Genomic DNA, 20,938 nt, shown 5'->3' on the forward strand with positions numbered 1-20,938 from the left:
GACCTGTGCCACACCTCGGAGGCACACGCTTTGCGTTGCTGGTTGCCAAATGGTTTGCAAGAGCATGAAGGTGCATGTTATATATGATTAACGTTTACCTGTTGTTCATGCATTAAGATGGGGAAGCCATCTTCATACTTCCCTTTAGCCTCAAAAAATGGACACTGGAAGTATTAATTTCTCCCTCATTTTTAGGCAATCATGACCACACAGGTAAACTCAGGCCTTAAAATTTCAAACTCCACTACAATTTGCTCATAACTGGGAAAGATCCCTAACAAAAGCTTCAATAAGGACTAACCTGCCAAAACAGATAACGCAATGACATATGTCATTTTGTAGGCCATAAAGCCACAATAATTGAGGGACTGAATATGGTGTGTGAATGTATAGTCTATATCTCGAAAAAACCTGCATGATATATGTAAACATAATGCAAAGTCAAAAAATAGGCCACCTTCTCCTGGGAAATTAATATACAATTTTCTCTGGAATAGTGGACATCCCTACAATATTCAGGATGACACTTTCAGAATTTTTTTGGTCTACATCAAGCATACAAAAGAAAATGGGGGATGATCCTATTGGATGAGTTTTTCCCTGGCTCAGATAAAAAAAATCCTACTAGAAGCAAGGAGATACCACATACAATGGTTTTGTTGCCAGTATGGATGCAGAGTTTTGCGAACACAGTACTTATTTATTTAGGAAGCTACTTCTGCGAATTACTCAACCCTTCAGCTTAAATTTTATGTTTACAGTGTAAGTGCCAAAAATCAACCAATAAAACAACAACGCAGGCCTATAACAAAACACATAAAGGACAAACAAGCTACGGCTACAGGAATATAAACTGGACAAGGCAACATGTTTTCAGACAGTATAATTGTGCGAAAAAAAGAACAAAACATGTCAGGTGTTTATCTTAATATAAGACACTTGAAAGCCATGTTAAGATCCTTAAAGAATGTAGGAATCTCAAAATGTTAGCAGGTCCGATGCTGATGAGTCAATGCCATTGGTGGGAAAAGGTAAGTTCATTAATGAAAAGGATTCTTAACCACACACATTCGGGACCCAAGTTTTATCAGAGATTTACAAGGAAATAACTAAAAATGGAAGGTTTCTTTACAATTGCAGTTCTCCTGGCTTTCATTTAAGTTGCCCCTTGAAACAGGTGTAAATCCACTGCTTTATGGATACCTTGAAATTCTCTGGTTACAATAACCCATGGCTTTCATTTCTCTAACAATGAGTTTATTTGAGTACTGGTGCCAGTGCTTGTATTAATTGTGATGGTACTAACTGAACCTCAGGTTTCGGCAGCGTGCACACAGGCGTGTTAAAATATTCCTATCTATGCTGGATCTTTCTGTCAGGAGATGGGCCTTTTTCTGGCTAGCAAAGGTAGGAGCAGGCACCATGTTTTAAAACTTGAAAATAGTTGACACATTCACTTTAAAGAAAAGCGGTCATGATAAATATAAAGGAACTACCCTGTTTCCCCGAAAATAAGACCTAGCGTGATTGTCAGTGATGGCTGCAATATAAGCCCTACCCACCAAATAATCCCTACCCTGTTTCCCCAAAAATAAGCCCTTACCTGAAAATAAGACCTACAAGGGTTTATTTGGGGGGTAGGGCTTATATTGCAGCCAGCACCAACAATCACGCTAGGTCTTATTTTCGGGGAAACAGGGTAGCAGCAACAACTTTGTATGAAGTGCTAGCTTTCCAGCTAACGTGCAGATCCTACTGCTTCAGTGCATCGTGAGTCGCACACAACTATGCTGTTTGGGAGTTCAGATGCTCTGCATGTACTCCTTTTCCTTATGAGTGCCTCCTAAGTACTGAAGCTGGAAGATTAGCATGAAAGCCAAGGAGTCTCACCTGGACTCTTCTTTAATGTAAGTACTTGGATTTTGTAACCCTTTAACAAATGAAGTGATGATGGATATTTGTGACATACAAAGATACATTACATGATATCATGATTGGGCATTAGCATACCAACTGTTAAATCACAGCAAGGACCTAAGTTTGTGGGTCCCGATTTATAGGTCAAGAACCTCTGGTTGATGAGTTTGAATGCTAACGATGTACATTGATACTTAATTACACAACACGAAAACATTACGTACATTTTAAAAACAAGGTCTCCTAATGTCATCCTGCCTTAACCACTTGCAGAGCTTTCTAGATTTAATACTAGTTATAAGTAGCAGAGGTTCCTATATCAGTTCTCTGGCAATCCAGAAGGAACTAAACAATACTGTTAGCTTTAAAAAGGACCTTGCATTATGATCACGTTCAAAAATTCATGATCCATTTGATATTATTATGATATACAGTTTGTAGACAACTGACCATAACTCCAATATGAGCAAATTGGACATTCATTCCAAAGCCATGGGCCTTAAAATGGAATTGCCACCAGCAACCCCCCTCCCAAACCCATCCCAGCTCCTTGTGTCAGCTTCCACTCTTCTGTGAAGGCTTTCCACAAGATTTTGAAGCATGTCTGTAGGAATTTGTGCCCTTTAAGAGGTCAGGAACTGATGTTGTGTGAGAAGACCTGGCTAACAATTCATCCGAAAGGTGTTCAATAGGGTTGGGGTCAGGGCTTTGTGCAGGCCACTTGACTTCCTCCACACCAAACTCATCAAATGAGGTTTATAGGGTGGCTTTGTGCGCAGTCATGCTGAAACAGAAATGGCCTTTCCCAAACTGTTGCCACAAGGCTGGAATCACACAACTGTCTAATATGCCTTTGTAAGCTCAAAAAATAACAGAACCCTTTCGATGGAAACACCTAAACTCAATAGTTTGGAGGAGTGTCCATACTTTTGGCCACATAATGAAGATGTCAGATGTCCACAAAATCAGCAGGTTGCACTTTCTTGGACAATATCTTTACTACAGAGAACACCTTGGAGCTAGCAGCTTGGCTGGGGAGGAATGAGACTGCTAACATTAAATCAAATGACCAGCAGATAAGTCAGAGCGGTCATATCACTTTGGCACTATCAATGTCGAATTGCAGTCAGCAGCATGCAAGGAGTCAGGCTCTTTACACTAGAACATAATTTGTGTAATTGTTTAAGGATTCCACTTACTATAAGTTTAAGTGATCAAAGTAGGTAATGCAGTTCACACTATGAAAAAAGAACTTGAACTTTTAAATGGGTTTAGATGTTTTTAAATAATATATATCTTTTAGTACTTGATTTAAGCTAGTCAAACTTTTTTTGGGCACATAGTTCCACCTTGCTCCTTCCTGGACCTGTAAATTGAATACAGGTCCTGTATATTTTTTGGAACATTTTGAAGTCCAGGATATATTTTTTTATTTTCAAATTTATTTTTTGAATAGGTTAGGTAAGCATGGTACTTAGTAAAGCTAGCATTGGGCCCCATTGTCCGCATGGGTTTTTATTGGCATCTGAACTGCTTTTCTCGCCATACAAGCATGCTTAAATTCATTTAGGATTTAGGCCCCTTTCACACTACCACAACTTGAAATTCGATCGATTTTGCCATTAATTTTACCGCAATTTCGTGGCTGCGATTTTGCCGTGATTTTAGGGAATGCCTGTGTAAACTTGAGGTCTATGGACCTCAACTCGCATCAAAGTAGGGCCAAAGTAGTACAGGGACAATTTGAAGTTGCACAGATAAGAGTGGTACTCATTGGAAATCATGGGGTACAACTTGTTATGTGACTTTTGCAGTCCCAAGTCGCAGGACAAGTCACACAAGTGTGAAAAGGGCGTTATTGCCGATTGGCTGACCAACTCTAGAAGACTGTTTCGTCATCCACTACTCTTTTAGTAAAATAATACTGTCCAAAATTAGTCTGAGGTCATGCCTTGTGTTCTTAAGCTCGGCTTCTTAAAAAGAAAAAAATACTACCCACTTGAACCCTTGCCCTGCTCTATTCCACACATTGGTTTATTCATGTTCATTATTTTTTACCATTTTATTTTATTTATTTATTTACAATTTTATTTTTTATTATTTTTTTTTACAATTTTTTAGGAGCTCATTAGGGGGCTTTGGTGAACTATCATGGATCTAAACAGGCTTCTGATGTTTCACCTTTGAGACAGAGAAAAGAGATTGAGGACACAGGCCTCAAACTCCATCTATGCAGTCCCAGGAGCACAGAATGAATGGACAGGAAGAGCTCTGTACAGAGCTTCCTGTTCATTCACAAACAGAAGCATAGTAAACACATTTTACTATGCCTTAGTTATGAATAAACAGAGTCAGTGATCAGTACGCATCACTGACTCTATTCATTAAGACAAGAAAGGGGCCAGTCAATGACATATTTACTGGCCCATACACTGGGTGGTAAGGGGGACCAGGGAATACACAAGAACCCGATCACAGCATGAGGTGGATAGGAGAGGCGGCATATAGAGGAACCAATCCCCCCCCCCCCCATTTTCCTCCTGCATCCTATCCAGATGTACAGGGGGCTGCACGGGCCCCCTAAAGCATGGAGCCTGGGTCGCAATAGTGATCCCCGTACATATGTTTCTGCTGACATTATTAAACTCAAAGTGGCCTAGTGTACCCTACGCTCGCCTGCTCACTGGGCAAAAAAGCATATTAGAAGGTATATGATCCTCTCTGGAATAAATCCTAGCCCCAAAAAATGCCAGAGACTACTGATGCATTTTGGACAAATCACAGGCCAGAGGGCCCAGTTAAAGGTCCAAAGCGCTAAAAAATTTAACTAAGGCACTTTAATATTTTACAGTATTGGTGCAGTTTTAATCCAGGGGATACTGGTTACATCCAACATGCTGGTTACTTTTTGTAGGATCATTTTGTGAAAGAATTGGTCAAGGCCCCTACTACGCTTAGGAACCCAAATCACAACTCTGGTGTTTTTCAAGAATCCCTTTGATGCTCTAGTACGTTATTCCGTATATTCTTAGTACTATAAAAAAAGGGAAACAGTGGATGCTCCAGGGCCTTAGTCTTAATCCGTGTTTGGTATTAGGATCATTTCCAGAAGCTTGTACCTCCAAAAACAATTTGGCAACAGCTCCTCCCATATTCCTATCGTGGAAGGTCCTCTTTAAAATTCCAGGATGTACTGATTTAAGCACCTCTGCCATTTACCAAACTCTTCTAACACATTACTTCAGTGGTGTAAATACTCAGCTGTTGCAGTACCAACATTCAATACATTTTTACAATATTTATACAGCCTTCAATGTTTCAATGATTGGCGTGAACACCTCCAAGTTGGTCGGTATTCATAACAATTTCCTTCGTTTTACCACTGTGCAAGAAAGCCTCCCTCTTTTTTCAAGCATACGCAACTTAGCGTTTGGAATGTATGTATTTGATATAATATATAGTTTTTACTTTCTAAGTGCTTGTAGAAACAGAGGAAAGAAAATACCCTCATTTTATTTTAAATCTTGGCATTTTAAACGTTGAAATGCTCGAATTTGCCTTTGTAAAGAAATACATCTGTGTTTAAAAAGTATACTCAAACGGCTGATAAAAAAGAATCTCCTGCATTGTAAACATTAGGTAAGCCGGTTGATAGAACTCAGCTGGACCGGCTCTTCCAGGGCGTGTTTTGTAAAACCGCAAGAAAGGGAAAGCAAAGGTGTGGACCACAGCAACCAATCGGAGTCCATTAAGACCAAGTAACCCTGGTATTACTGTCTGGGTGGGTACGGGTTATAGGATTCATCCACCGGCTTCTCATCTCCCAAGGGCTCCAGTGGCAAGACAGCTGTGCCTAAGTTCCCAGCTTCATCCATCTTATATTTATGCACATATTACATTATAGAGGTGGAGCAGCAGGAGGAACAAGACCCGCTCCTAACAAGGCTTTGCAATAACCAAAGCAAGGAGGCAGACTTAATAATATTTTGCACCAAAATCTTGAGCCCTCAAATGGCAATAGCCAATGTGTCATTGGACTTACCAGCCTCTACCAACAACGGATATATCCATTTTGGTTGGAATTACTCTAACTGTAGTTATTAAAAAAATAAAAAAAAGACTGGAAGCTGACTGGTAGCTATGGCCAACACTTCTATCCCATTATATACGTTACAGAACACCCTCCTAATTGGTAGCTGAGAACTTAACGGTCGATACCGAGCTTAAGAGCCTTAGAACAGGCCAGCTAGGGGCACAATATTGGCTGAGGAATATGTCTCGATTCTAACTGCTATTCAGATTCACATCTTTTTCACAGTATGTTGTAGAGAACCAGATACGTCAGTGCATTATTTCCTGTTATAACACAATACCTCCCTTGCCTTATCATACATTCTTTTTTCATGTCAAGTAATACTGATAGTGTTTCTTCTCTGCACTATTTCGTCATAAGTGTCGGATCAAATCTGAAGACGAACTTTTGTACAGGTACTTCCAGATGGCGTAATAATGCACGGCAGCTGCAAGGGCAACGAAGAGGTGCCAGATGGCATGGGCAAAGGGGATGATTCCGTCACTCTTGAAAAAGACAACGCCCATGCAGTAGATGAGGCCTCCCCAAGCCAGTTCTTGTAAGCCTTCTGTGTTGTTCTGTGTAAGGAAGGCATAGCAAATTTGACTTTGAGAAAGTTATAAACACATCAATAAAATATTTTTTTCATTTCATTTACAACAAACCTTGTTCATTCATGAAAATATTGAAATCTTAACCACGCACTTCTCATAATTGGCCCCTTTTGGTCTATTACATATGCCAGCACAGACTTGGTGTGAACTGGCATGATAGGGAACAATACTTTTTGCTTTTTCCTGCATTGGGACCAGTGGCGGCTGGTGCAATTTTTTTTTTGGGGGGGGGGGGGGGGACCACCCCCCACCCAGGTCCGCACTCACCCCTCCACAGTTCCCCTGCACTCCCCCCTCCACTGCACGGTCCCCCCTGCACCCACCCCTCCACGGCACGGTCCCCCCTGCTCCCACCCCTCCACAGCACGGTCCCCCCTGCACCCACCCCTCCACGGCATGGCCCCCCCGCACCCACCCCTCCATGGAACTGTCCCCCCGCACCCACCCCTCCATGGAACGGTCCCCCCGCAATCACCCCTCCACTGCATGGTCCCCCCGCAATCACCCCTCAAACTGCACGGTCTCCCCGCACTCAGCCCTCCACTGCACAGTCCCCCCGCACTCAGCCCTCCACTGCACAGTCCCCCCGCACTCAGCCCTCCACTGCACAGTCCCCCCGCACTCAGCCCTCCACTGCACAGTCCCCCCGCACTCAGCCCTCCACTGCACAGTCCCCCCGCACTCAGCCCTCCACTGCACAGTCCCCCCGCACTCAGCCCTCCACTGCACAGTCCCCCCGCACTCAGCCCTCCACTGCACAGTCCCCCCGCACTCAGCCCTCCACTGCACAGTCCCCCCGCACTCAGCCCTCCACTGCACAGTCCCCCCGCACTCAGCCCTCCACTGCACAGTCCCCCCGCACTCAGCCCTCCACTGCACAGTCCCCCCGCACTCAGCCCTCCACTGCACAGTCCCCCCGCACTCAGCCCTCCACTGCACAGTCCCCCCGCACTCAGCCCTCCACTGCACAGTCCCCCCGCACTCAGCCCTCCACTGCACAGTCCCCCCGCACTCAGCCCTCCACTGCACAGTCCCCCCGCACTCAGCCCTCCACTGCACAGTCCCCCCGCACTCAGCCCTCCACTGCACAGTCCCCCCGCACTCAGCCCTCCACTGCACAGTCCCCCCGCACTCAGCCCTCCACTGCACAGTCCCCCCGCACTCAGCCCTCCACTGCACAGTCCCCCCGCACTCAGCCCTCCACTGCACAGTCCCCCCGCACTCAGCCCTCCACTGCACAGTCCCCCCGCACTCAGCCCTCCACTGCACAGTCCCCCCGCACTCAGCCCTCCACTGCAGTCCCCCCGCACTCAGCCCTCCACTGCATGGCCCTTCCGCACTCACCCCTCCACTGCACGGTCCCCCCACACTCACCCCTCCATGGCACAGTCCCCCCACACTCACCCCTCCATGGCACGGCCCCCCCAAACTCACCCCTCTATAGCTTCCTTGACTTCTCCTCCCGACCAACCCGATCCACCTCCTGTCCTGACTGGCCGGGAGGAGAAGCCAGAAGACAAAGCAAATATTGATTCACTAGTTTCACAAGTGGATGGAGCCCAACCTTTTTCAAGCCTCAGGCTCTAATCGTGTGGCTTTAAAAAAAAAAAAAAAAAACTCATACAAATGAATGAGTCCGGCGCCCCACATGCAAACTAGAGGGGTAGTGCCCCTGATGGACCAGCCGCTCCTGATTGGGACTGTGCTGAGCAGTCCCAATACACCTGGTACCAATAAAACAAATGATAAAATATGAAATAAAGAATGTATCATTTTGTGCTCTTTTTCCAGGCTATTTTTACCTGCTCGGCTGAAAAAGCCTATTTACAGAGCTTAATACCTCAAGCTAAAAGTTACACATAACTGAATGAGTCAGGGGAGTGGCTTAGCACCTACTCTTACTATTAAAATGGGTTCCCACAAGGTGTCAATCAGGGAAAGAATCTGAAAGTAAACAGCTTTTGCCAATAATGTTCAGTGAATTCTGTGTCCTTGGTTGCACACTGTATTAATGATTTATCTGTAAAGAAACATTTTATAGAAATAGCAAAAATATAACGTGTAAACTTTAAATTCAAAATAAGATTGTCCCAAAACCAACTTAGCTAATTTATAAAATGTGTAAAGTACAGTTTAATCTGTGAAAAGCCCCATCACTGTCACAAGCAGATCTCGCCTTTCCTGGCACCACTAAGAGCAAACAGCTGGGATGTGCACGGTTCACCTGTATAATAGCACTTGTAAAGTCCATTAGGCATTTTTACTACTATGCCTACTTTTATAGAATGAGGCTGATGAATACTACATCTATAAGAAGGTTAGACAAAATGTTAGTATTTAGCATTGGTTTCCAACCCGGGGGCCAGATGTGGCCCTTTGCTTGCCTTTATCTGACTCTTGGCCAACTAGTCTCCCACTGATACGAGACGCTATTCTGCCAGCTGACATCCACAATGGGGCACCATTTCTCCCATTGACAACAATTTGGGACTATTCCTCCCAATGATAACACCGATGGAGCACTAATTCTCCACCCAATACCAAATGTGGCGATATTTACTCCCAGTGAAGCCAGGAAAATTTCCAGTCCCGCTGGTCACAGTCCAGCCCTCCTACAGTTTGAAGGACAATAAACTGGCCCTTTGTTTAGAAAGTTTGGAGACCCCTGGTATACAGTATAGGTGTGATGAAGACGACACCATCATTCCAGGAATGTAGTAAGGCAACGTGACCACAAAAATGTTATGCTGTTTATAAGCTGGTCTTAAAGCAAATCTAAAACCAAGGACATAAATATTATTTATTGCAGCTCTGTAGTCCAAATAGGGTAAACTGGACAGAACTGATAATTTGGGGTTACAGTGCAAGAGACATGTGTACAGATTATGAGCTCACTGGATTTCTGAAAGGATCAACGGGGTCTTTTTCTATTTTGCCCAGATATACACTTTAAAATTCAACACTGAGCAAAGCACTAAATACACAATTGAAAGACATATATGAGAGCTGTGAGACTTGCCGAAAAAGTCTGTATTTTCGTCTATTGATTTCTGAAATTTACATAGCTCCTCCAGACAGCAAGTTGGGTGACTTGACTTTTCTCTTTTGCAGATAGGCAAAGTCACTTCTCTGCCCCCAGCCTGTGATTGGACACTGAAGGAAAAGAAACACACTGTGCTCTCTCCTCCAGTCAGCATGTCCATTGTCAGCATTTTTCAAAAAACAAATATTGGATGACATCTTTAATACAAACATAACTGTATTTTTTTACATCTGCTTGGAGTTGAACGCCGAAAAAAGAAACACATAAAACATTTAAGAGTGGCAATACAAATTCAAGCTTAGTTATGATGGATTCTTACCATTGATGTCACTACTAGAGCAGGAGAAAACCCCATTGCTAGATAGAAGAGCAATTCAACAATTTTATACCTGAAACAACAAAATATGCTGTTATTGATTCATGTGCAAACAACAGCCAATGTCACCACAGTTTTGATATATCATATTCAAGTCCTCATAGGTAGCACTGTCTATAAAGAGAATAGTCTGCATTTCTTCTAACAATCAAGAAGACCCTATCATTCTAAAGTTGGGAATACACATGGGCAACTTTCCGCCTCTTTCAACCACTTTTGATTACCCAGAAATCGAACATACAAATCAAAGTGGTTGCCTAAAACTAAGTACCCACAGATGTAATCAACCACCAGAATCTGAACTGGGCTATAATCTGACACCTTCAGTAAAAGTCCAGAAAAAAAATTGATTGGAATCAGAAAAAACGACATCAATGACATCAAGAGGCAATTGGATCTTTTTTGCTGGGTTTGATCAAGGCCATTTTAATTCCAACACCATGTGGGAAACAAGTAATTTCCACATCCAATCCCTTAGGAATTCAACGCCAGCAAACAGACATGGTCAAAGGTGGTTAAAGTTGAAATTTGCCACATACAGTATATGGTCAGCATAACTCTAAACTGAAGCAGAAACCTGAATGGAAGAATCTGACTGGTTGGTACAGGCAAGAGAGTTAGTACTTCATTTAGATAACTTCATGCCCAAGGTCCTAAGAATGTCAAAGTGCTCAGTACAGTTGAGGTCAGGGCTTTGTGCAGGTCTCTCGAGTTCCTCCATACAACCTAACCCAAACCATGTCTTTATGGATCTGGCTTTGTGCACTAGTGCACAGTCATGTTCAAAAAGAAAAGGACCTTCTTCAAATTGTAGCCATAAGGTTGGAAGCACAAATAAAATGTGTTTGCATGCTTTAGCATTAACAATATCCTTCATGGGAACTACTCAATTTGGAGGGGTATCCACATACATCTGGACAAAGTACAGGTGTCCACACCCTTTGGCCATATAGTGTTTATTTTAGCCATAATCATACAAGAAAATTTCTAACACACAACAATTGCACCTGTGTGTTGTGGTGCGGCGTACTGTACAGAAATGTTGGGAGGCAGTTACCGTATTTATCAGCATATAACACACACCTTCATTTTAGGAGGGAAGTTTCAGGAAAAAAACATAAATTTTAAATAAAGAACTTTGAAGCAAAATAAGGGTCAGTGCCCATCTGCAGCCTCACCATTGCCATGAATGCAGCCTGATCAATGCCCATCTTCAGCTTCAGAGAGGACAGGGAGGGGGGCGGGACGAGCGCCATCAGGTCACATACAGTGAGAATCTCCTGTTTACTCGGCGGCCTCTGTAATACAAATTCCCGCCTCCTGGACCAGCTTCTATGATGGACAGAACACTGATCCAATGCCGGCCCAGGAGACGGGACTTCCTATTACAGAGGCCACTGAGTAAACAGGAGATTCTCGCTGTATGTAATCTGACGGCTCTCGTCCCGCCCCCTTCCCCGTTCCCTCCTAGGCATCCCAAATTGCAGTATCTGCGTATAACAAGAACACACTATTTGCACCCGATTTTCAGGGTGAAAAAGTGCGTGTTATACGCCAATAAATGCAGTAATTATTAGTAATGCTACACAACACATATAAATAAGGTTATTAAGGTGCTTTATAAGGTTAAAATTAAGGTTATAAGGTGTTACTGCGCAATACTGTAATGTGTGTGGAAGATCTAAATAGCTTTCCAAGAAAGTTTAATGTTTAAACAAGAATCCTGATTTAAAGTCAGTGTCCACTCATAATTGATGATACACTGACAGTTTACATATCTCTGTAGCTCAAACTGGTAGCAAAGTTGACCATTTACACCTATAGAGAGTCTAAGTAAGTAGAGCCAGAAAAAGTTTGGTAAGGCAGAGGACAAACGTGATGATAAAGGGCAAGTTGGCGAGAGATTCACTTGTTTTCTATTTTATTCATATTAACCACTTCCCGCCCAGCCTATAGCAGATTGGCGGCCAGGCGGTGTTTCAGTTATCCTGACTGGGCGTCATATGACGTCCTTCAGGATAAAATGCCGTTGCGTGCCCGTGGGGGCGCGCATTGTGGCGATCGGTGGAGTGGTGTGTCAGTCTGACACACTGCTCCAGCGATCTTGGTAAAGAGCCTCCGGCGGAGGCTCTTTACCACGTGATCAGCCGTGTCCAATCACGACTGATCACATTATCAATAGGAAAAGCCGTTGATCGGCTTTTCCTCACTCGCGTCTGATAGACGCGAGTAGAGGAGAGCCGATCGGCGACTCTCCTGACGGGGGGGGGGGGGGTCTTCGCTGATTGTTTATCAGCGCAGCCCCCCCTCAGATGACCACACTAGATCACCAGAGAAGTCGCTAGGACCACCAGGGAAGCAGGCAACATGTGGATGGCCAGGTATGTACCCCATGGCAATCCGCATGTGCCCAATCTGTGCCAATCAGTGCCCACAAATGGGCACTGACTGGCACCATTATAAAGCAGTGATGCCCAGCAATGCCACCCATGAATGTCTTCAGTGCCACCAATCAGTGTCAACAGTGCCACCCATCAGTGTCCATCTGTGCCACCCATCAGTGCCCATCCGTGCTCACCTATCAGTGCCCATCCGTGCCACCTATCAGTGCCACCCATAAGTACCCATCAGTGCCGCCTATGAGTGCCCATCAGTGCCGCCTATGAGTGCCCATCAGTGCCGCCTATGAGTGCCCATCAGTGCCGCCTATGAGTGCCCATCAGTGCCACCTCATAGGTGCCCATCAATGCCGCCATATCAGTGCCCGTCATTAAAGAAAACGTACTTATTTACAAAAAATTTTAACAGAAACAAAGAAAAAATTGTTTTTTTTCGAAATTTTCGGTCTTTTTTAATTTGTTGCGCAAAAAATAAAAACGGCAGAGGTGGTCAAATACCACCAAAAAAAAAGCTCTATTTGTGGGAACAAAATGATAAAAAATTTGTTTGGGTACAGTGTTGTATGACCGCGCATTTGTCATTCAAATTGCGACAGCGCTGAAAGCTGAAAATTGGCTTGGGCAGGAAGGTGCCTAAGTGCCTGGTTTTGAAGTGGTTATTAAGCATTGTTAACATGGTAATGATGTATATATGAAGTAAAACAAAAATAGTCTTACCTTTCATGGTACAAAAACACATAAATAGTTCCACCTGCTGCCATTAACCAGATAAACCACCTCATATGAGAAGCCAAAGGACCAAGTTCGCGTAGATTTAACCTAGGAAAAAAAAAAAACATTTTCAGCACACCTATCACTTACATGTTGGGGGTTGTAGATAGCCTCCCCTCCCAATGCCCCCTCAAACCAGCCTTTGCAAATCACATTGTGAAACTCTTCTGTGGATCCTCTAAATCAACCTCTCTCAATGTTTTTGTTCCAGAGAAACCCTTAAAAAATGTCAGGCCTCGAGGACTCCTTACTAAACCCAATTAATTGGGGGTCAGTGGGAAAAATACTCCTCTACATTGGTAGTTAACGGGGAAGAATGTGAAAGTGAGAGAACTTATGCGCTACTCTGTGCTTGAAAACCACGTGAAATAAAAGTACAAATATTATACAAATTAGTGATACTACCTAAAAGTAGCTAAACAATAAAAAAGTGTTCAAAAGGATAAAGCTGCCATTGCCTGTAGTGTCCCCACATACATACAGAAAAATGATCACAACATAGAATTGTGCTTTCCTTGATTCACTTTTGCACTGAACTTATACTTGCCTCGTTATTTGAAGTCACTTTTTGTATTTTCATCTGGCACTCGCCGCATACTCTTCACTGGATTGTTTTTTCTATATGGTGATCACTTATGAAAAACTTTTTATTTATGCTATTCACATTTGTTTTAATATCTGCTGGTTTATTCATATTATAGCATGTGAGCACTGTACATAGTTTTATTGATTTATTTATTTATTTTATTTTATTTATTTCAGGTACTTATATAGCGCCGTCAATTTACGCAGCGCTTTACATATATATATTATACATTCACATCAGTCCCTATACCCTCAAGGAGCTTACAATCTAAGGTCCCTAACTCACATTCATACCTATACTAGGGCCAATTTAGACAGGATCCAATTAACCTACCAGCATGTCTTTGGAGTGTGGGAGGAAACCGGAGTACCCGGAGGAAACCCACGCAGACACAGGGAGAACATGCAAACTCCAGGCAGGTAGTGTCGTGGTCGGGATTCGAACCAGCGACCCTTCTTACTGCTAGGCGAGAGTGCTACCCACTGCGCCACTGTGCCGCCCATTTAGCGCCTTTCCATATATTGTGATAACGGGAAGAATGCTCCCCGAAACTATGCAGGCACCATCAAATGGGAGGTCAACCAGTCACAGCTCAAGGAACCCCTGGAAACCTCTGGAGGAACCCTAGTTGAGAATGGCTGATCTAAAGTTTTCCAAGGTCAACTGGGAGATGTAATTCCAAGAGAATGTTCTGACTTTGAAAGCAGATCTAAACCTTAACTGGATAATGTCCAGTTTATTAAAGTACTGTACCATAAACTGCCATGGGATTTTCATAAAAACAAAAAAAACAAAAAAAAAATGGTATCCTTTTTTTCATCCATTAGGGTCAGTGGAAGCAATAGTCCATTACATAATGGTGAGTGGGGAGGATGCACCTTACAATGGTAGTCAGTGGGAAGAATGCCCCTTACATTGGTAGTCCGTGGGAAGAATGCTCCCTATATTGGTAGTCAGTGGGAAGAATGCTCCTTACGTTGGTAGTCAGTGGGAAGATTGCCCCCCTTGGATACAGGTAAAACGATTACTGGCATCATGCTACTGATTAATGCAAAAAAAAAAAACAAAAAAAAAACCTGTTGCATCAACCTAAGTGACATCTTCATTATAGTTTGGTAAAAGTGGGTGGAAACAAACTATGTAGGGTATTCACGCTAACCTTACCATGGAGGAGGCAGGCTAGGCTTCTCTGAAGAGAAATGTTTTCAGGGATCACCTAAACGTGGATAGAGTAGAAGATAGTTCGACAGATTTGGGTAGGGAATTCCAAAGCGCGACTCAGGAACGAGCCTGCTCTTGTGACCCCATAGCTAGCTATTAGGGCACGTCAGCAGAGGACCCAAAATGAAGAGGATCGATGCTTCTCTGTGCAAAACCATTGCACAAAGCAGGTAAGTATAAAATGTTTTAATTTTATTTATTTTTTTAATTCTTTCCTTTAGAGTGGAAGAATGGGCAAAATGAAAAAACAACCACATACAGTGCCTTGAAAAAGTATTCATACCCTTTGAAAATTTCCACATTTTGTTATGTTACAAGCAAAAATGTATTTTATTGCTATTTCATGTCATAGACTAACACAAAGTGACACATAATTGTGAAGTGGAAGGAGAATGATTTTTTTTTACAAATAAATATGTGAAAAAAAGTGTGGCATGCATTTGTATTCAGCCCCCTTTACTCTGATACTCCTAACTAAAATCCTGTGTGTAATTCTCAGTATAAATACAGCTGTTCTGTGAAGCCCTCAGAGGTTTGTTAAGAGAACCTTAGTGAACAAACAGTATCATGAAGGCCAAGGAAAACACCAGACAGGTCAGGGATAAAGTTGTGGTGAAGTTTAAAGCAGGGATAGGTTATAAGAAAATATCTCAAGCTTTAAACATCTCATGGAGCACTGTTCAATCCATCATCCGAAAATGGAAAGAGTATGGCACAACTGCAAACCTACCAAGACATCGCCGTCCACCTAAACTGACAGGCCGGGCAAGGAGACCATTAATCAGAGAAGCAGCCAAGAGGCCCATGGTAACTCTGGAGGAGTTGCAGAGATCCACAGCTCAGGTGAGAGAATCTGTCCACAGGACAACTATTAGTCGTGCTCTCCACAAATCTGGCCTTTATGGAAAAGTGGCAAGAAAAAAGCCATAGTTGAAAGAAATCCATAAGTCCAGCTTGCAGTTTGCGAGAAGACATGTGGGGGACACAGCAAACATGTGGAAGAAGGTTCTCTGATCAGATGAGACCAAAATTGAACTTTTTGGCCTAAAAGCAAAACGCCATGTGTGGCGGAAAACTAACACTGCACATCACCCTGAACACACCATCCTAACTGTGAAACATGGTGGTGGCAGCATCATATTGTGGGGATGCTTTTCTTCAGCAGGGACAGGGAAGCTGGTCAGGGTTGATGGGAAGATGAATGGAGCCAAATACAGGACAATCCTGTTAGAGTCTGCAAAGGACTTGAGACTGGGGCGGAGGTTCACCTTCCAGCAGGACAATGACCCTAAACATACAGCCAGAGCTACAAAGGAATGGTTTAGATCAAAGCATATTCATGTGTTAGAATGGCCCAGTCAAAGTCAAGACCTAAATCCAATTGCGTGGGTCTTCTCTGGGTACCCCGGTTTCTTCCCTCACTCCAAAGACATGCTGGTAGGCTAATTGGCTTCTGTCTAAATTGGCCCTAGTATGTATGAATGTGAGTTAGGGACCTTAGATTGTAAGCTCCTTGAGGGTAGGGACTGATGTGAATGTACAATGTATATGTAAAGCTCTGCGTATTGACAGCACTATATAAGTACCTTAAATAATAATAATAATAATTGAGAATCTGTGGAAAGACTTGAAAATTGCTGTTCACAGACGCTCTCCATCCAATCTGACAGAGCTTGAGCTATTGTGCAAAGAAGAATGGGCAAAAATATCACTCTCTAGATGTGTAAAGCTGGTAGAGACATCCCCAAAAGACTTGTAGCTGTAATTGCAGGGAAAGGAGGTTCTACAAAGTATTGACTCAGGGGGGCTGAATACAAATGTACCCCACACTTTTCACATATTAATTTGTAAAACATTGTAAAAACCATTTACCATTTTCCTTCCACTTTACAATTATGTGCTACGTTGTGTTGGTCTATCACATAAAATCCATTTAAATTTTTGGTTGTAACATGACAAAATGTGGAAAATTTAAAAGGGGTATGAATACTTTTTCAAGGCATTGTATGATGCAGCCTGTTATAAATATTTAAAAGGCAATTTTTTATTTTTTTTGAGACTCCACTTTAAAATAATTTTATTGCCAGTTGATCCTACCAGTAGATTAATTTCTATTTCTCTTAATTTTCCCCACTTCCTTTAGCAAGGTTGTTACCCTATGAACATGGTCATCTTAGATGGACATTTGGTTTAAAATCGACAAATTTTGCCATCTCCAGCCAACACTTTTTAGGCAACATTTTTTTAATTCTTATGGAATAAAAAAGGTATATATATATATATATATATATATATATATATATATATATATATATATATATATATATATATATATATATATACATATATATACACACACACACACACACACACACACACACACACACACACACACACACACACACACACACACACAGTGCCTTGCAAATGTATTCATCCCCTTGGCTTTTTAACTATTTTGTTACATTACAGCCTTTAGTTCAATGTTTTTTTAATCTGAATTATATGTGATGGATCAGAACACAATAGTCTAAGTTGGCGAAGTAAAATTAGAAAAATATATACATAAAACTAATTTTCAGAAATAAAAAATTGATAATTGGCATGTGCGTATGTATTCACCCTCTATGTTATGAAGCCCGTAAAAAGCTCTGGTGCAACCAATTACCTTCAGAAGATACATAATTAGTGAAATGATGTCCCCCTGTGTGCAATCTAAGTATCACATGATCTGTCATTACATATACACACCTTTTTGAAAGGACCCAGAGGCTGCAACACCTAAACAAGAGGCACCACTAATCAAACACAGCCATGAAGACCAAGGAACTCTCCAAACAAGTAAGGGACAATGTTGTTGAGAAGTACAAGTCAGGGTTAGGTTATAAAAAAATATCCAAATATTTGATGATCCCTAGGAGCACCATCAAATCTATCATAACCAAATGGAAAGAACATGGCACAACGGCAAACCTGCCAAGAGACAGCCGCACATCAAAACTCAAGGACCGGGCAAGGAGGGCATTAATCAGAGAGGCAGCACAGAGACCTAAGTCAACCCTGGAGGAGCTGCAGAGTTCCACAGCAGAGACTGGAGTATCTGTACATAGGACAACAATAAGCCGTACGCTCCATAGAGTTGGGCTTTATAGCAGAGTGGCCAGAAGAAAACCATTACTTTCAGCAAAAAACAAAATGGCACGTTTTGAGTTTGTGAAAAGGCGAGACTCCCAAAATGTATGGAGGAAGGTGCTCTGGTCTGATGAGACTAAAATTGAACTTTTTGGCCATCAAAGAAAACGCTATGTCTGGCGCAAACCCAACACATCACATCACCCAAAGAACACCATCCCCACTGTGAAACATGGTGGTGGCAGCATCATGCTGTGGGGATGTTTTTCAGCAGTTGGGACTGGGAAACTGGTCAGAGTTGAGGGAAAGATGGATGGTGCTAAATACAGGGATATTCTTGAGCAAAACCTGTACCACTCTGTGTGTGATTTGAGGCTAGGACGGAGGTTCACCTTCCAGCAGGACAATGACCCCAAACACACTGCTAAAGCAACACTTGAGTGGTTTAAGGGGAAACATGTAAATGTATTGGAATGGCCTAGTCAAAGCACAGACCTCAATCAAATAGAGAATCTGTGGTCACACTTAAAGATTGCTGTTCACAAGCGCAAACCATCCCACTTGAAGGAGCTGGAGCAGTCTTGCAAGGAGGAATGGGCAAAAATCCCAGTGGTAAGATGTGGCAAGATCATAAAGACTTCTCCAAAGTGATTTTGAGCTGCGATAGCCGCAAAAGGTGGCTCTACAAAGCATTGACTTTAGGGGGAGAATAGTGCACATTGACCTTTTCTGTTATTTTGTCCTATTTGTCGTTTGCTTTACAATAAAAAAAAGAAAGAAAAACATCTTCAAAGTTGTGGGCATGTTCTGTAAATGAAATGATGCAAATCCTCAAACAATCCATGTTAATTCCAGGTTGTGAGGCAACAAAACACGAAAAATGCCAAGGGGGTGAATACGTTTGCAAGGCACTATATTATATATATATATATATTTATTTTTTAACCAATGTAATCTCCTCCGCCTGTGTATTGTATGGTTTGTTCCAACCCCTGTGACTGCTACTTTTTCTGAACGGCTTGCCTGTTAAAGGAAGCGGAAAGGCAAGATCAACAGATCCTGAAAATGTTGCAACAATATTAGTTCTAGGTGGAGTGACCACTTAATGGAATTTGTGTTACAAAACCTCTTATGCACAAAAAACATACCAAACTGAGCCTAAGTAAGTAAGGACAATAAACATATAGATTACAATTACACATACATTTTATTACTTATCTAATACTCACCATGGTGCATAGGAGGCGGCAATGAAAAAGTAGATGACCATTCTGTCACACATGTGGAAACAATGCTCTATAGACCTGGAAACAACAAAGGAAAGAACGCTTATCTAGAGAGTTCTGTAACTGATCTACCGCTAGATAAATAATGCACTATGGTCAGGGAAAGTTGCCAATTATTTTTCTGCTTGGTGGCAATGCCCCAAGGGGTTCATTCACAATATCGAGTGATAACAAAGAAGAAAATAGTGAGATGCAACGTGTATTTCTGCTGAACTGGCTTTCTTGTGTGTGCGCTGGATATCTGAGCTTTGGAAAAACTGCACAGTTTCTGAAATGTAGCAAAAGTATACCAGGTTCCAGATAGGGAAAGAGCAGACATAATACTGATGAACTGTTTTAGCGGGTATGATGTGCAGGAAACCAGAAAGCATGACAGCATGTGCAGAAGAAGTGTACGAAGGGTATGATGGTGGGCAGTATGTGCAGAGAAGGAGTATGGAGGATATTTCAGCAGGCATTGTGTGCAGCAGAGGAGACCTAACCCTACCCTCAGAGTCTCTGAGATCATCTGCAGTAGGTCTCCTGAAGTGGGAGGGCAGGATTGCTCATAAAGAGCAGGAAGTCAGGGATCTGCCTGAGGACCGGTATCATGGTCAGCTTCTGAGGTTCATGTGAGCCAGGAGTTGCTGACCTAACCTGAAAGGGAGTGGGGGTCAGTAAGGTATTGGAATCTAAGCCAGCTTGGTTATAATAGTGGTGGGTATCAGAACTGTAGAGCAAAGTTCTATTTTTGTATAGGGGAGCTGTAGGCAGTGGAGGCATGAAGAGAGCTGTTAAGGGTTCCCAAGGTGACCTGCCCAGGGTTGTTAAGCTGCTGGGAGGGATGTTGGTGAGGAAGGGTGAGGCAATGGAAAGTAACGGGATGGTGCCTATGGGCTTTTTCTGCCTTTGGCGATGGGATCTGGTTGTGAGAGATGCAGAGCTGTGGGGAGAGATGGTGTCCTTTGGGGATATTGGCTTGATGGGTTGGTATCCTTGGTGACTTGAGGAATGTGGAGCTGCAAGCAGAGCAGGGCAGCAAGACAGCAGGAAGTGCAAGGGATGGTGGGAAAAGAAGAAAGAAAAGAAATCGCTACTAGAGGCAGAATCCCTCAGTGGCAAAACAAGACTCCCACTTAGGCCCTATCCTCAATGGGGAAGTGCAACTGTGCTGAAAAAATGAAACTCTAACTTAGCTTTTATTCTATTAAGGAAGAGTCAAGGAGTCCATAGCAATCACCAACTGTTCTTCAGCACATTCCCATCACTAATAACAAAACTGGGCTGAGCTATTTCATTAGGCAAACAACCAACATTGCAAAATGTAATAGCCCAAGGCAACCAGCAGTGTTGGGTTTTTAGGGGAAACTAGAATTTTTTTGGGTTAATTTTATTTCAGACATGTTTAGACTTGTTTGAGGAAGGCCATTTTCTGTTCCAGCATGACTGTGCAAAAGTGAGCCCCAAAATTAATTAATTCCGCAGCACTTCAGGCAAGATTAGGTTTATCAACTGTATATTTCAATCATACGATCCATAAAA

At 42.6% G+C, this 20,938-nt stretch overlaps 1 protein-coding gene across 4 annotated transcripts in view; it reads right to left on the minus strand.

Annotated features, from left to right (window-relative positions):
* Positions 1-867: 867 nt before the first annotated feature.
* Positions 868-20,938, minus strand: part of MMD (monocyte to macrophage differentiation associated) — a 198,058-nt gene continuing 177,987 nt past the window's right edge. For all 4 annotated transcript variants that reach the window (XM_073606631.1, XM_073606632.1, XM_073606634.1 and 1 more), the window contains 4 exons: positions 19,361-19,435; positions 13,139-13,240; positions 9,966-10,035; positions 868-6,567 (listed from right to left, as the gene is read on the minus strand). In XM_073606631.1, the coding sequence (XP_073462732.1) occupies positions 6,364-6,567; positions 9,966-10,035; positions 13,139-13,240; positions 19,361-19,435 (451 nt within the window). In that variant the 3' untranslated portion in view covers positions 868-6,363. The remainder of the gene's footprint in view (positions 6,568-9,965; positions 10,036-13,138; positions 13,241-19,360; positions 19,436-20,938) is intronic.

The sequence above is a fragment of the Aquarana catesbeiana genome, linkage group LG12, assembly GCF_042186555.1.
Source record: "Aquarana catesbeiana isolate 2022-GZ linkage group LG12, ASM4218655v1, whole genome shotgun sequence".
NCBI classification, from domain to species: domain Eukaryota; kingdom Metazoa; phylum Chordata; class Amphibia; order Anura; family Ranidae; genus Aquarana; species Aquarana catesbeiana.